A 13,177-nucleotide genomic window follows, 5' to 3' on the forward strand; every position below is an offset into this window, starting at 1 on the left:
CGATTCTCAGCTAAATCCATCCATAATGTTGCTTTTGCTTATCCTGATTGTGTAGGTCAGCCCCAAGTTTGTTGGTCCAAGCTTTGGAAGGCAAACTTCCTAGAGAGGCTCAAAATGTTGATATGGAGGATAGGCGTCAATGCCATGCCAACAAAAGCTAATCTCCAAGTTCGCCTTAGCCATGTGAATGCAACTTGTCTGTAATGCAATGCTGGAATTGAAGACAGTGAGCACATTTTTTTCAGATGCCCATTTGCTTGAGCTCTATGGTCAGCCACCTGTTGGGGTCTTCAAGTTGACAACATGAACTTTACATCGGCTAAGGAGATAGTATCCTTCATCATGGAGCCGCCTGCCTCACTCATCCCTGCCCATGAGACTTAGAGTGTCTCCCTCAAAATGGCATTAGTAATTAAAGAGATTTGGATGTCAAGAAACCTTAAACAGTTCAGTAACATCGACCCTGATGCGATGAAGGCTAGGCAAAACATTCAAACTAGATTTAATGAAATAGTTAAAATATTTTCTTCAACTACCCAACCACCTAAAGAGCTAAGTAGCAAGAATTGGTCTCCTCCCCCTTCTGACTGCATCAAGCTGAACGCAGATGCTGCGACAAGGAGCTCGGGCTCTGCTTTAGCAGTTGTTCCAAGGAACCATTTAGGCGAAGTTCTATCTATTTGGGCCAAAAAACATCACAGCTCCTCCCCAGCGATTGCCGAAGCTGAATCACTTTACTGGGCTATGAATCTAGCAGTCAAGGAGGGATGGAAATCTGTAATATTTGAAGGAGATGCAAAGAATTGTTTTGATCCTCTCATCAACCTAGACTTATCCCCTGAATGGCTTACTCATAATATTATCTGTAATATTCATAGCTTAGCGCTGTTGCTTTTGTTTTTGTTAATTTTTGTTGGGTCCAGAGAAAATGCAACTCTGCAGCTCATGAAGCTGCCAAGTTGGCACTGAACTCTGACTTAGATTATTGCTTTAATAAAGGAAATCTCCCCCCCAGTGTTAGAGGCTGTTTGTAGGGATGATTCCTTAGGTTGTATTCCTGTTTCTCTCTAATAGAAGTACTGTTTACCAAAAAAAAAGTTCAACTTCGATGTTCTAAATCTTTAGCCGGATTGCTAACTACAAACCATCCCTTAAGGCCCAAAACTTAATTAACTATAATACTAAAAGTATCCCTTAAGACCCTAATGGCTTGTTTGGAAGTTTAGAGAGGGAGGAGAGTAGAGGGGAGTTGAGGGGAGGGGAGTAGTGGGGAGGAGAGTAGAGGAAAATAATTCCCCTCCACCTTGTTTGGATGTTTTTAAAATTAGTAAGGGGGAAGGGAGTAATTAGCCCTTCCCCTTGTGTAATTTTGTTAATATAATAAGGGTAAATTAGGTAATTTACTTGGTCAATAGTTTATGTACTCTACTCTCCCTCCAAATCTCTCCAATTTGGGGGAATTAAAAATGGGGGGCTAGAGGGAGTTGAAACCCCTCCAAACCCCTCCAAACCCCTCCCCCTCCTTCCTTAAAAAATTTCCAAACAAGGTAATTAGATTACTCTCCCTCCCTCTACTCTACTCCCCCTCCTTTTTTAAACATCCAAACAGGCCATAAATATTGATTTCCACATTGAGAAGTGTAGACATGTCACCTTAGTGGAAGTTATTACAATTTTTCCTAGGGTAATCATTAAAAAACTCAAATTATACAAAAATCTAATAAAAAAGAACTTGAATATATCAACATCACAAAATAAAAAATCAAATATTTGAAATTTTACGATTTCCTTCCTTTGCTATTTTTTTATTTTTATTTTTAAAAGAGCTTAATGAGAGATAAATGGAGAACTAAAAATGCTGAGATGAGTTACAAATTGAAATGATTAGAGATTTTTATTTTTTGAATGAGCTTTTTGTTGAATATTTTGTTCATTTGTTGTTGTTTGGTCTAATATTGTTGTTTGTCTGAGTGTTTTTTTTTTTTTTTTTTTGGGTTATTTGGGTAAATTTTCATTGTTATTATTTGGGTTTTTAATATATATATTTTTTAAGGGATTAAGGATTATGATTGATGAGCAAAGAATATTTTTGTGATTTATGCATGGGATACCAAAACGACACAAATTTTTTATAACATTCCTAAATTAACATACCAAAAAATGTTATATTAAATTTAAAATTAAATGAAACATGGTGTTGTGTTTTCGGTCCATTTAGGGCCAACTGGAATTGTCTATCTAGGATATTGGGCCATGATGCTTAAATGAAAGGTCAAAAGAGCTTTTGTGGCTTAATTAACATGTTATGGTACTTCAAAATTAGAAAGATCCATGATTCAAAGCTTTGTAGCTTTGTTGGTATCTCTTGTACTTCAATTTTTCAAATGGAGACATTCAAATTAACTTATCTTTAACAATCAAATTATCAAAATAATAATAATAATAATAATAATTGAAATATTACTATGTAGCGGTATTATGTTTCTAGGTAGGATAAGTATTTAGTTTTCTTTTGACACAATAATTAGTTTATTTAAGAATCACTTTTGTACCTTCATTTATATATATTTTTTGTCACTTACTTTTTTGCCCTTACTTTGATAATTAGGTGAGTAGAGATTGTCACTTGCGTAATCATGATTTATTCTTGCCTTGTTAAAAGGAATTAACTCAAAATCTTTTATACTATATACATGTTAAATTATTGATTATTTCAAAAATTTAAACTGTTAAAAAATGATAATGAATTTAATCATTTAACGATAATTCTAATAACATCAATGGTTCAAATTTTCTTTCAATAAAATTATTATTACTTTGATGATACTTGTAAGATTGAATTTATTCAATCATTGTTGGTTTTATTTTGTGCCAAATTTGCTTGTAATTTAGCAATTAGATACCTGTATTTAGATGGGAATTATGTAAGGGTAGTGTGTGAGAGAGTGTGAAGAAAGCTCAAGAAGTGTCACTCAAGAAAGGTCTTGTGATGGATCTTGCGACTGAGCAAGTCGCCAAAGTGGCACACATGTGAAGCATGCAGGAAGCTGAAGGTCAGGCCAACTGTAGCACTACAGGACAAAACTTCCAGCATTTGATTCTCCAAATTCCTCTACCCTCACCCTCTCCATTGACATATCCTTAAGAGGTTCATTTAACCAAATCCTTATCTCACCATACCCGTATCAGTGAGGAAGTATTTTGGTGCTTGGGAAGCAGTTCAGAAGGGACCAATTCATTTTGGTTGATGCAATGGGCGATTGTGGGATACGGTAAGCTAAAGAAAAAGGTTCAACGTAACCCTGTTGGAGCAAGAAGCTTAGAGAGCTTAGGTGCACTGGGTAGATTATGCTTGGAGGGTCTTCTACTATTTATGTATCCCAACTATACTAGTGGTTATTGACCGCTTGGAGGGCGGTGGAGAGGTTTTTCGCCAGAGTACTTTAGTTTTCTCTTTGATAACACATCTGCGTTTATCTTTGTGTTTGCATATTTTTCCTTTTTCTTTAGCTTTTAATTACTGTGTGTTAGTTATTAATTATGGTTTAGAGTGTGTTAAATTTGGTTATAGCTTATATTTCATTTTCCACATATATATTATTTGATTATAAACTTGTATTGGTAATTTTATTTTGGGGGTCTAAATATTCATAGGTGTTTTATACACTATTTGAACTTTCAATACTTTTTGGAGTGCATGCAATGAGTTATAATGTGATCTATCTTCCTTTTTTTTGTTTTTTTGTTTTGTTTGTTGTTGTTGATAAATCGTGATTTATTATCTTGGATTGGCTGTGTTCCAACCGAATCTTCTAAATATGATAATAAAAATTCTTATTAGAAAACTAACAAGAAAAGAATGAATCATATATGGGGAAAAAAAATACAATGCGTCAAACTCAGGGCAAGTGTACATGTTGCTGTTCAATTCCATTGAACGATGAAGTATTTTGTACGTAAAACATCGAAAAATTTCCAATACTAGAGCTATTAAAGCTAAACCTCCGAGTATTACGGCGTAAACCAGTTTCAATTTNTTACTTTGATAATTAGGTGAGTAGAGATTAGTCACTTGCGTAATCATGATTTATTCTTGCCTTGTTAAAAGGAATTTAACTCAAAATCTTTTATACTAATATCATGTTAAATTATTGATTATTTCAAAAATTTAAACTGTTAAAAAATGATAATGAATTTAATCATTTAACGATAATTCTAATAACATCAATGGTTCAAATTTTCTTTCAATAAAATTATTATTACTTTGATGATACTTGTAAGATTGAATTTATTCAATCATGTGTTGGCTTTATTCTGTGCCAAATTTGCTTGTAATTTAGCAATTAGATACCCTGTATTTAGATGGGAATTATGTAAGGGTAGTGTGTGAGAGAGTGTGAAGAAAGCTCAAGAAGTGTACACTCAAGAAAGGTCTTGTGATTGGATCTTGCGACTAGCAAGTCGCCAAAGGTGGCACACATGTGAAGCATGCAGGAGAGCTGAAGGGTCACGCCAACTGTAGCACTACAGGACAAAACTTCCAGCATTTGATTCTCCAAATTCCTCTACCCTCACCCTCTCCATTGACATATCCTTAAGAGGTTCATTTAACCAAATCCTTATCTCACCATACCCGTATCAGTGAGGAAGTATTTTGGTGCTTGGGAAGCAGTTCAGAAGGGACCAATTCATTTTGGTTGATGCAATGGGCGATTGTGGGATACGGTAAGCTAAAGAAAATAAGGTTCAACGTAACCCTGTTGGAGCAAGAAGCTTAGAGAGCTTAGGTGCACTGGGTAGATTATGCTTGGAGGGTCTTCTACTATTTATGTATCCCAACTATACTAGTGGATTATTGACCGCTTGGAGGGCGGTGGAGAGGTTTTTCGCCGAGTACTTTAGTTTTCTCTTTGATAACACATTGCCGTATTATCTTTGTGTTTGCATATTTTTTCCCTTTCTCTTTAGCTTTTAATTACTGCTGTGTTAGTTATTAATTATGGTTTAGAGTGTGTTATTAATTTGGTTATAGCTTATATTTCATTTTCCACATATATATTATTTGATTATAAACTTGTATTGGTAATTTTATTTTGGGGGTCTAAATGTTCATAGGTGTTTTATACACTATTTGAACTTTCAATACTTTTTGGAGTGCATGCAATGAGTTATAATTGTGATCTATCTTCCTTTTTTTTGTTTTTGTTTTTGTTGTTGTTGTTGATAAATCGTGATTTATTATCTTGGATTGGCTGTGTTCCAACCGAATCTTCTAAATATGATAATAAAAATTCTTATTAGAAAACTAACAAAGAAAAGAATGAATCATATATGGGGAAAAAAATATACAATGCGTCAAACTCAGGGGCAAGTGTACATGTTGCTGTTCAATTCCATTGAACGATGAAGTATTTTGTACGTAAAACATCGAAAAATTTCCAATACTAGAGCTATTAAAGCTAAACCTCCGAGTATTACGGCGTAAACCAGTTTCAATTTCTCAGCTTGACTTTGGTTATTGATCCCCACAAATATGTTTGCTATAATTAGTGAAATTACTGCACACCCAAGAAAACGATGGTATATCTGCCACCATTTGCGAAATTCATCTTCTTTCTTTGGTTGCCAAAAAATGGCAAGCATCTGAATGACACTATCAACATGTTAATTAACTGTTGGAACAAGTTACAATTTGATATCAGGTTCAAAAATGAAACTACAAATTTGATATCAACAAATGGACAAAGATAGAAATTTGAACTCACTTGTACAGTTAGGAAGGTAAATACAAGGATACTTAGAATGCGTTGTATTCTATTGGCAAATTGTTTGGAAGTATTTTCAAGACATATCCCAGTTACCCATCCGATTGTGCCCAAAATATATCCAATGCTCTGAAATATTATGTGAAATGAATACCACTCCTTGCTTAACATGGGAATCTTCTTAAAGTACCTTGCAATAATCACCCAATGGGCAAGAAAGTTCCCCATCCTATAACGATTAAAATCATATAGGCCTGTCCAAAGCTGAAAATAATTAATATGTGTATGATCTACATATTTATTGTAACATCATAATATATTCTAATATTAGAATTTAAAATTTTCCACATTAAAATGAAGTCCTCTTAGATGGGTCCTAATTCCTAAGGATAAATAATTTTATCATAAATGAAGTTTTAGGATATTAAGAAATGGCTGATCTTACATTTCTGAGATGACGACGACGATGCTGGATTTTATGGCCCTTCCATGATCTCAGGTCTATTGTGGCTTCACTATTTGAGCCTTCAATAGAACTGACATGCATCTGAGGCACCGTGTGTTTCATATTGGAGTAAACGGGCCAGGCAATAATTCTTCTTCCTCTGTGTGTGAGAGAGCACCCCTCGTTGCATGAAGAGGCTTGGCCAGAGATAGAATGGAGGGGAAACATCATACTAAGAATTATAAGGCAATGAGAATTCATGGTCTCTCTTTCAAAAATGTGTGTAAATCTAAGATTTCAAAATAAATTTTGGATAACACCTTGTTATGGTGTATAAAAAGTCCTGCTGGAATACCAGCGTGCAACATCAATCAAATCTCTGTTTTCCAATCAGTTCCATTGCTTTCTAGTTAGATATAAGTTAGTAATGTTGTATGAAACTATGATGATCCATCAAAAACTTGTTGGACATTCTATGTTATTGGCCTAAGACATATATCAAGTATTAATTAGCTGCTAGGAATATGTGCTTTTCTTATCAAAATAGGCCATCTTTTCTGAATTGCTTCAATTGCAATAAAGCAATCAGATATTATTCCAATTCTTCAAATAACTTATTCTTTGGAAACATAAGTGTCAATAAATTATCCAACACGAGGTTTATGCTCATTGCTATAATTTAGGAATAATGTGCTAGGTAATCATGACTCTTTCGAATAGAATTTAGTTTAGAAGGATAAATTTGCTAAACTAAAAGTACTAGAAAATTTTTGAGGCAGAGCTCAGCTCTATGCAAAATAAAATGCCTAACTATTTGCATCCCCTCTCACAGTATGTGGACCTCACAGACATATGGGCCATACAACAGGTGAGAGATTGGATGCATATAACTAGTTTCCAACTTTATTGGCCCAATTTTAACAATTTGTCTTGAAACAGGAAAAAGTAAATTTCTGGCCTCCTCAATTCATGACATGGGAAGAGTACCAATAACCAAAATTATGGGGTGTAATTGGTCATCTTTTAACGTTTGAATTGGGGATACAGAGTGCCAACTTTTCTTGATTTGTAATCAAATGATTTCTTCTTAAGAGATATTCAGTAATTTGCAATACTCCTCATGAATTAAAGCCACACAAAAAAAGTAAGACGTGAACATTAATTTTCCTTTTGTCAGCTCTATAACCAGATTTCTGTATATATAAGCCCATGTTCTATTTCAAGTCCACACATCCTCCTCCTTTCTCCCAATAATAACCCTTGCTTTATTATCAATATAGCCATGAAGCTGCTCACACTTTTCTTTTATTCTTAGCAGCAATGGCTATTGTTGCGGCTTTGGATTTAGAAGATTATAACAAAGACATGGACATGCAAAGTCAAGTCACAGTGCCTGAAAACCAAGAACAAGAAGCTGCTTCTTTAAGAGGAGTGGGCCGGTTTCTTTCACAGTATCAAACCAGCCAAAATGACTTGCAACAAGTTTCCTCGGGTTTGTCGTCTGAAGAATAGCCCGGGGCGGGACTGCTGCAATAAGAAATGTGTTAATGTGATTACCGATCGCATGAATTGTGGTGCCTGTGGACGCAAGTGCAAATACTCTGAAATTTGTTGCAAGGGAAATGTGTGAATACTTCCTTTGACAAAAGGCATTGTGGCGGGTGCAATAAGAAGTGCAAGAAGGGAGAGTTATGTGTTTATGGGATGTGCAATTATGCATGATTTTATTACTTTATAGTATATATGCAACTGTAATACTTTTATGCCTCTAGCTTCATGCAAAATTGAATCTTGGTTCCATATATGCCAAGGATATTGTTAAGTGGAGCCAAAATGAATTCAGTTTTACATCATGAAAGCATATATAACTGTTATTTTTTTTTTCATGCAAAGGGAAAAAGATTTAAGAAAAATATTGAAGCTGTTTGAAGATTTCTTACATACAAAATTATCCATAATGTGTGATAGTCCAATTGATATCTCTCTCACTTTTAGAAATTATTTGTCCCGTTATTAGCCAAAATAATGACAGAAGACAAGTAGCCTCACAATTGTTTTGGGTACAATAATACTACTGAAATACAAAGCTCCTGATAATTGGCCTCATAATTGGTCTCCATCAATAACCCAAAAATTAAAAGCATGATACTCGTAACACTAAAAATTGGCCAACTTTCGTGAATTTCTGAACTTTATATGGGTATGGATAAATATGTATTTCTCTTTGAAAAATGTTCTCTAATGAAATATGGTGCATAACATTTTATATTATTATTATTTTTTCTTACATCTAGTAGGAGGAGAGATTTGAATCCATGGTAGTGTCATTATTAGATTCTTGGTCCCAACTTCTTCTTGTGTGCATCTAAGAATTTAAAAATTTTTATTTTCCCTCCCAGTTGTTTGCCAAACAAATGTCAAACAGTGTTTAAAGTGATCCTTCTTTCATAATTTTGCAAATATTCAGTTATGTGTTGCACGTCTTATAATAAGAAATTTTTATTTGGGTCAAACTCCTTACATGTGCATAGGGAAGGTACACAGTATTAAGGGGGTTCTTCGTTCCTACATTGTCACTTCCCCTTGTGAATTCAAGTGTAAGTTTCTCTCTTTGACTTCCATTTCACGTTTAGCCTTTTTGCTTTTCTTTTTAGAAAATGAACGTTTAGGGCTGGGGTTCATTATGAACTAAGACATAGTTCCTTTTCAAAACCTTTGGTGTTGGGTGTACAATATGTACGAGTGAAGTCACACATTAAATAATAACTAGTAAGTTGCCCATGCGATGAACAGATAATTTTGTGATATTTTATGTAAGAGTAAGATTTAGATATAGTACTTAGGTACTGTTTCTTAGGTTCTCCTTTTAAAATTTTGTCATGTGGATTTTTTCCCATGAGATGAAAGTATATTTTTTAATTAAGTAGCCACATGGTTGAACTTTAAGAGGTGAACTTAAGGAATAGCACCTAAGATACTGTATCTAATTTTTGTCTTTTATGTAAAATGGTTTTGGAGAATGTTGTACATATATTATTATGAAAAAGTAAACTAAATTAAAGTAAAGAAACATATATATTTTGAGATATTAAAAATTAGTTTAGTAGATTCATCGCACATTTTTAGCATTCTCAAGATAAGATTATTATTATTTTTTTAAAATTATGAAACCAAAAATAACTGCAAAAGAGTAACAAACCATGAAAATCAACTAATCTGTGTTGTGTTCACAAATTGCATACCATGAAATGAAAATATATCTATCTCTCTCACTGTTTTCCACTCATCGATAGTGCAACATTAAGACATGGTGTGAACATGTGTCTTATAGATTATTTAAAATTGTTGTAGAAAAAAAAATTACTCATAGGGGTTTTGGTGGCTTAATGGTGGTGGGAGGCCAGTATGATGGAGGTAGCGGCCCTTCAAATTATTCTTTCTTTCTCTTACAAATGCTTTGTGAATCTCATGTCTTTTGTTTTTGAAATAGTGAAACCATATGTTTCATTTAACGGTCCACAACATTTTCGTGCCTCTCTCTCTCCCCCCAATGCCTTATCTAGTTAATTTTTTTTTTCAAGTATGTCTAACTCAATTATTATTATTTTTTGTTTTTGTTTTTAATCCTAAAACGGTGGGCATTCTGAAAGATATGAAGAAGAGAGAAATGTATGGTGTAAACCCAGACAATTAATAAGAGATTAATGAAATAACAGTAAAAATAAGGTTTTTTTTTTTTTTTTGGGAGAAAGAATAGTAAAAATAAGTTAATGTAAACTTTTGGGTAACTACAAAAAATACTTAATGAAAAGAGGTTAAAAAAGGCTAAATGCAAAATTAGAGTGCCACATGACATGACCTCATGCTCTCCCACATAAAGTTTCTGTTTTTATATATACTAGTGTTTAACCCACGCAATACGTGGGATCATTTTACATATTAATGAACTTTATTTAATAACGTAGTATATTTAAGCATATAATGTCCAATACCTAAAACTATATACATTGGAGTACTTCCTCATGGTATATGACTTGTACTGGCCATTTTAATTAAGTGTTAGTCCAAGGAGTCGCTTGAGTCCATCTTGCATTGTCTCGGAACTTCTCTCACCTGGAAGTTAAAGGAAGTATATATTGTCATTCAAATAATTATACATTAGTGACAAACAAAGTGTGATAATAAGAACAATAATTGATGGTGACATTGCTTTTTTCAAGTTTCAAAATATCTCTTTTTCTTGGCACATTATTTGATTGTTCCAAAATAATGACAGAAGACAAGTAGCCTCACAATTGTTTTGGGTACAATAATACTACTGAAATACAAAGCTCCTGATAATTGGCCTCATAATTGGTCTCCATCAATAACCCAAAAATTAAAAGCATGATACTCGTAACACTAACAATTGGCCAACTTTCGTGAATTTCTTAACTTTATATGGGTATGGATAAATATGTATTTCTCTTTGAAAAATGTTCTCTTAATGAAATATGATGCATAAGAAATTCTCCCAACATTTTTTTATTATTATTATTTTTTCTTACAACTAGTAGGAGGAGAGATTTGAATCCATGGTAGTGTCATTATTAGATTCTTGGTCCCAACTTCTTCTTGTGTGCATCTAAGAATTTAAAAATATTTTATTTTTCCCTCCCAGTTGTTTGCCAAACAAATGTCAAACAGTGTTTAAAGTGATCCTTCTTTCATAATTTTGCAAATATTCAGTTATGTGTTGCACGTCTTATAATAAGAAATTTTTATTTGGGTCAAACTCCTTACATGTGCATAGGGAAGGTACACAGTATTAAGGGGTTTCTTCGTTCCTACATTGTCACTTCCCCTTGTGAATTCAAGTGTAAGTTTCTTTCTCTCCTTGACTTCCATTTCACGTTTAGCCTTTTTGCTTTTCTTTTTAGAAAATGAACGTTTAGGGCTGGGGTTCATTATGAACTAAGACATAGTTCCTTTTCAAAACCTTTGGTGTTGGGTGTACAATATGAGTGAAGTCACACATTAAATAATAACTAGTAAGTTGCCCATGCGATGCACATATAATTTTGTGATATTTTATGTAAGAGCAAGATTTAGATATAGTACTTAGGTACTGTTTCTTAGGTTCTCCCTTTAAAATTTTGCCATGTGGATTTTTTCCCATGAGATAAAAGTATATTTTTTAATTAAGTAGCCACATGGTTGAACCTTAAGAGGTGAACTTAAAGAATAGCACCTAAGATACTGTATCTAATTTTTGTCTTTTATGTAAAATGGTTTTGGAGAATGTTGTACATATATTATTATGAAAAAGTAAACTAAATTAAAGTAAAGAAACATATATATTTTGAGATATTAAAAATTAGTTTAGTAGATTCATCGCACATTTGTAGCATTCTCAAGATAAGATTATTATTATTTTTTTAAAATCATGAAACCAAAAATAAATGCAAAAGAGTAACAGACCATGAAAATCAACTAATCTGTGTTGTGTTCACAGATTGCATACCATGAAATGAAAATATATCTATCTCTCTCACTATTTTCCACTCATCGATAGTGCAACATTAAGACATGGTGTGAACATGTGTCTTATAGATTATTTAAAATTGTTGTAGAAAAAAAATTACTCATAGGGGTTTTGGTGGCTTAATGGTAGTGGGAGGCCAGTATGATGGAGGTAGCGGCCCTTCAAATTATTCTTTCTTTCTCTTACAAATGCTTTGTGAATCTCATGTCTTTTGTTTTGGTAATAGTGAAACCATATGTTTCATTTAACAGTCCACAACATTTTCGTGCCTCTCTCTCTCCCCCCAATGCCTTATCCAGTTAATTTTTTTTTTCAAGTATGTCTAACTCAATTATTATTATTTTTTTTTTGTTTTTGTTTTTAATACTAAACGGTGGGTATTCTGAAAGATATGAAGAAGAGAGAAATGTGTGGTGTAAACCTAGACAATTAATAAGAGATTAATGAAATAACAGTAAAAAAAAGGTTTTTTTTTTTTTTTTGGAGAAAGAATAGTAAAAATAAGTTAATGTAAACTTTTGGGTAACTACAAAAAATACTTAATGAAAAGAGGTTAAAAAAGGCTAAATGCAAAATTAGGGTGCCACATGACATGACCTCATGCTCTCCCACATAAAGTTTCTGTTTTTATATATACTAGTGTTTAACCCACGCAATACGTGGGATCATTTTACATATTAATGAACTTTATTTAATAACGTAGTATATTTAAGCATATAATGTCCAATACCTAAAACTATATACATTGGAGTACTTCCTCATGGTCTATGACTTGTACCGGCCATTTTAATTAAGTGTTAGTCCAAGGAGTCGCTTGAGTCCATCTTGCATTGTCTCGGAACTTCTCTCACCTGAAAGTTAAAGGAAGTATATATTGTCATTCAAATAATTATACATCAGTGACAAACAAATTGTGATAATAAGAACAATAATTGATGGTGACATTGCTTTTTTCAAGTTTCAAAATATCTCTTTTTCTTGGCACATTATTTGATTGTATACCATAGTTGCTTATGAAAGAATATATGCATGTTGCTTAAAATTTAGAGTTCTTTCATTGTACTATATTGACTTTGATGGTGTCATACAAAAATTTAAAATCATATAGCAAGTAAGGTGGAGTGTATGCTTCAAATTCAATGAATAGAATATAAAGTATATTGGTGATACCATGTAAAGAGTAGTTATGAATCCTATGGTACTTAGGTGTGATAAATATACTGGAAATAGATTTCAACTTTATTATTACGTGATGTCTTTCAACTTTATGTGAGATTTTCTTTTCCAAAATCTATGAACGATATAATTTTCTCTTCCATATTTCAAATTATATTCATCAAGATGCAGTTGGAAGAAATATTCGTTGCCAATTATCCTCTGAATCTCTCTTGGTAGGACATTTTCATCCAATTTCAAATTCTGTATAAACAAAAAGTTAAACAA

General features: G+C 33.0%; 3 protein-coding genes across 3 annotated transcripts; 2 read left to right on the top strand and 1 right to left on the bottom strand.

Annotated features, from left to right (window-relative positions):
• The first annotated feature begins 399 nt into the window (after positions 1 to 399).
• LOC112003997 (uncharacterized) lies at positions 400 to 969 on the top strand. The gene has a single exon (XM_024036231.1). The coding sequence runs from the start codon at positions 400 to 402 to the stop codon at positions 967 to 969; it is 570 nt and encodes a 189-aa protein (XP_023891999.1).
• Positions 970 to 5,306: 4,337 nt separating this feature from the next.
• On the bottom strand, positions 5,307 to 6,013 carry LOC112004006 (cytochrome b561 and DOMON domain-containing protein At5g47530). Its single transcript, XM_024036239.2, is given in 3 exon segments — positions 5,307 to 5,643; positions 5,766 to 5,968; positions 5,971 to 6,013. Coding segments are annotated over 3 exon segments (528 nt in total). The 3' UTR covers positions 5,307 to 5,361.
• Positions 6,014 to 7,441: 1,428 nt separating this feature from the next.
• Positions 7,442 to 8,136, top strand: LOC112003989 (stigma-specific STIG1-like protein 1). Its single transcript, XM_024036219.2, is given in 3 exon segments — positions 7,442 to 7,662; positions 7,664 to 7,829; positions 7,832 to 8,136. Coding segments are annotated over 3 exon segments (399 nt in total). The 5' UTR covers positions 7,442 to 7,530; the 3' UTR covers positions 7,933 to 8,136.
• Positions 8,137 to 13,177: the final 5,041 nt, after the last annotated feature.

The sequence above is a fragment of the Quercus suber genome, unplaced genomic scaffold, assembly GCF_002906115.3.
Source record: "Quercus suber isolate HL8 unplaced genomic scaffold, Cork oak 2.0 scaffold_10, whole genome shotgun sequence".
NCBI classification, from domain to species: Eukaryota; Viridiplantae; Streptophyta; class Magnoliopsida; order Fagales; family Fagaceae; genus Quercus; species Quercus suber.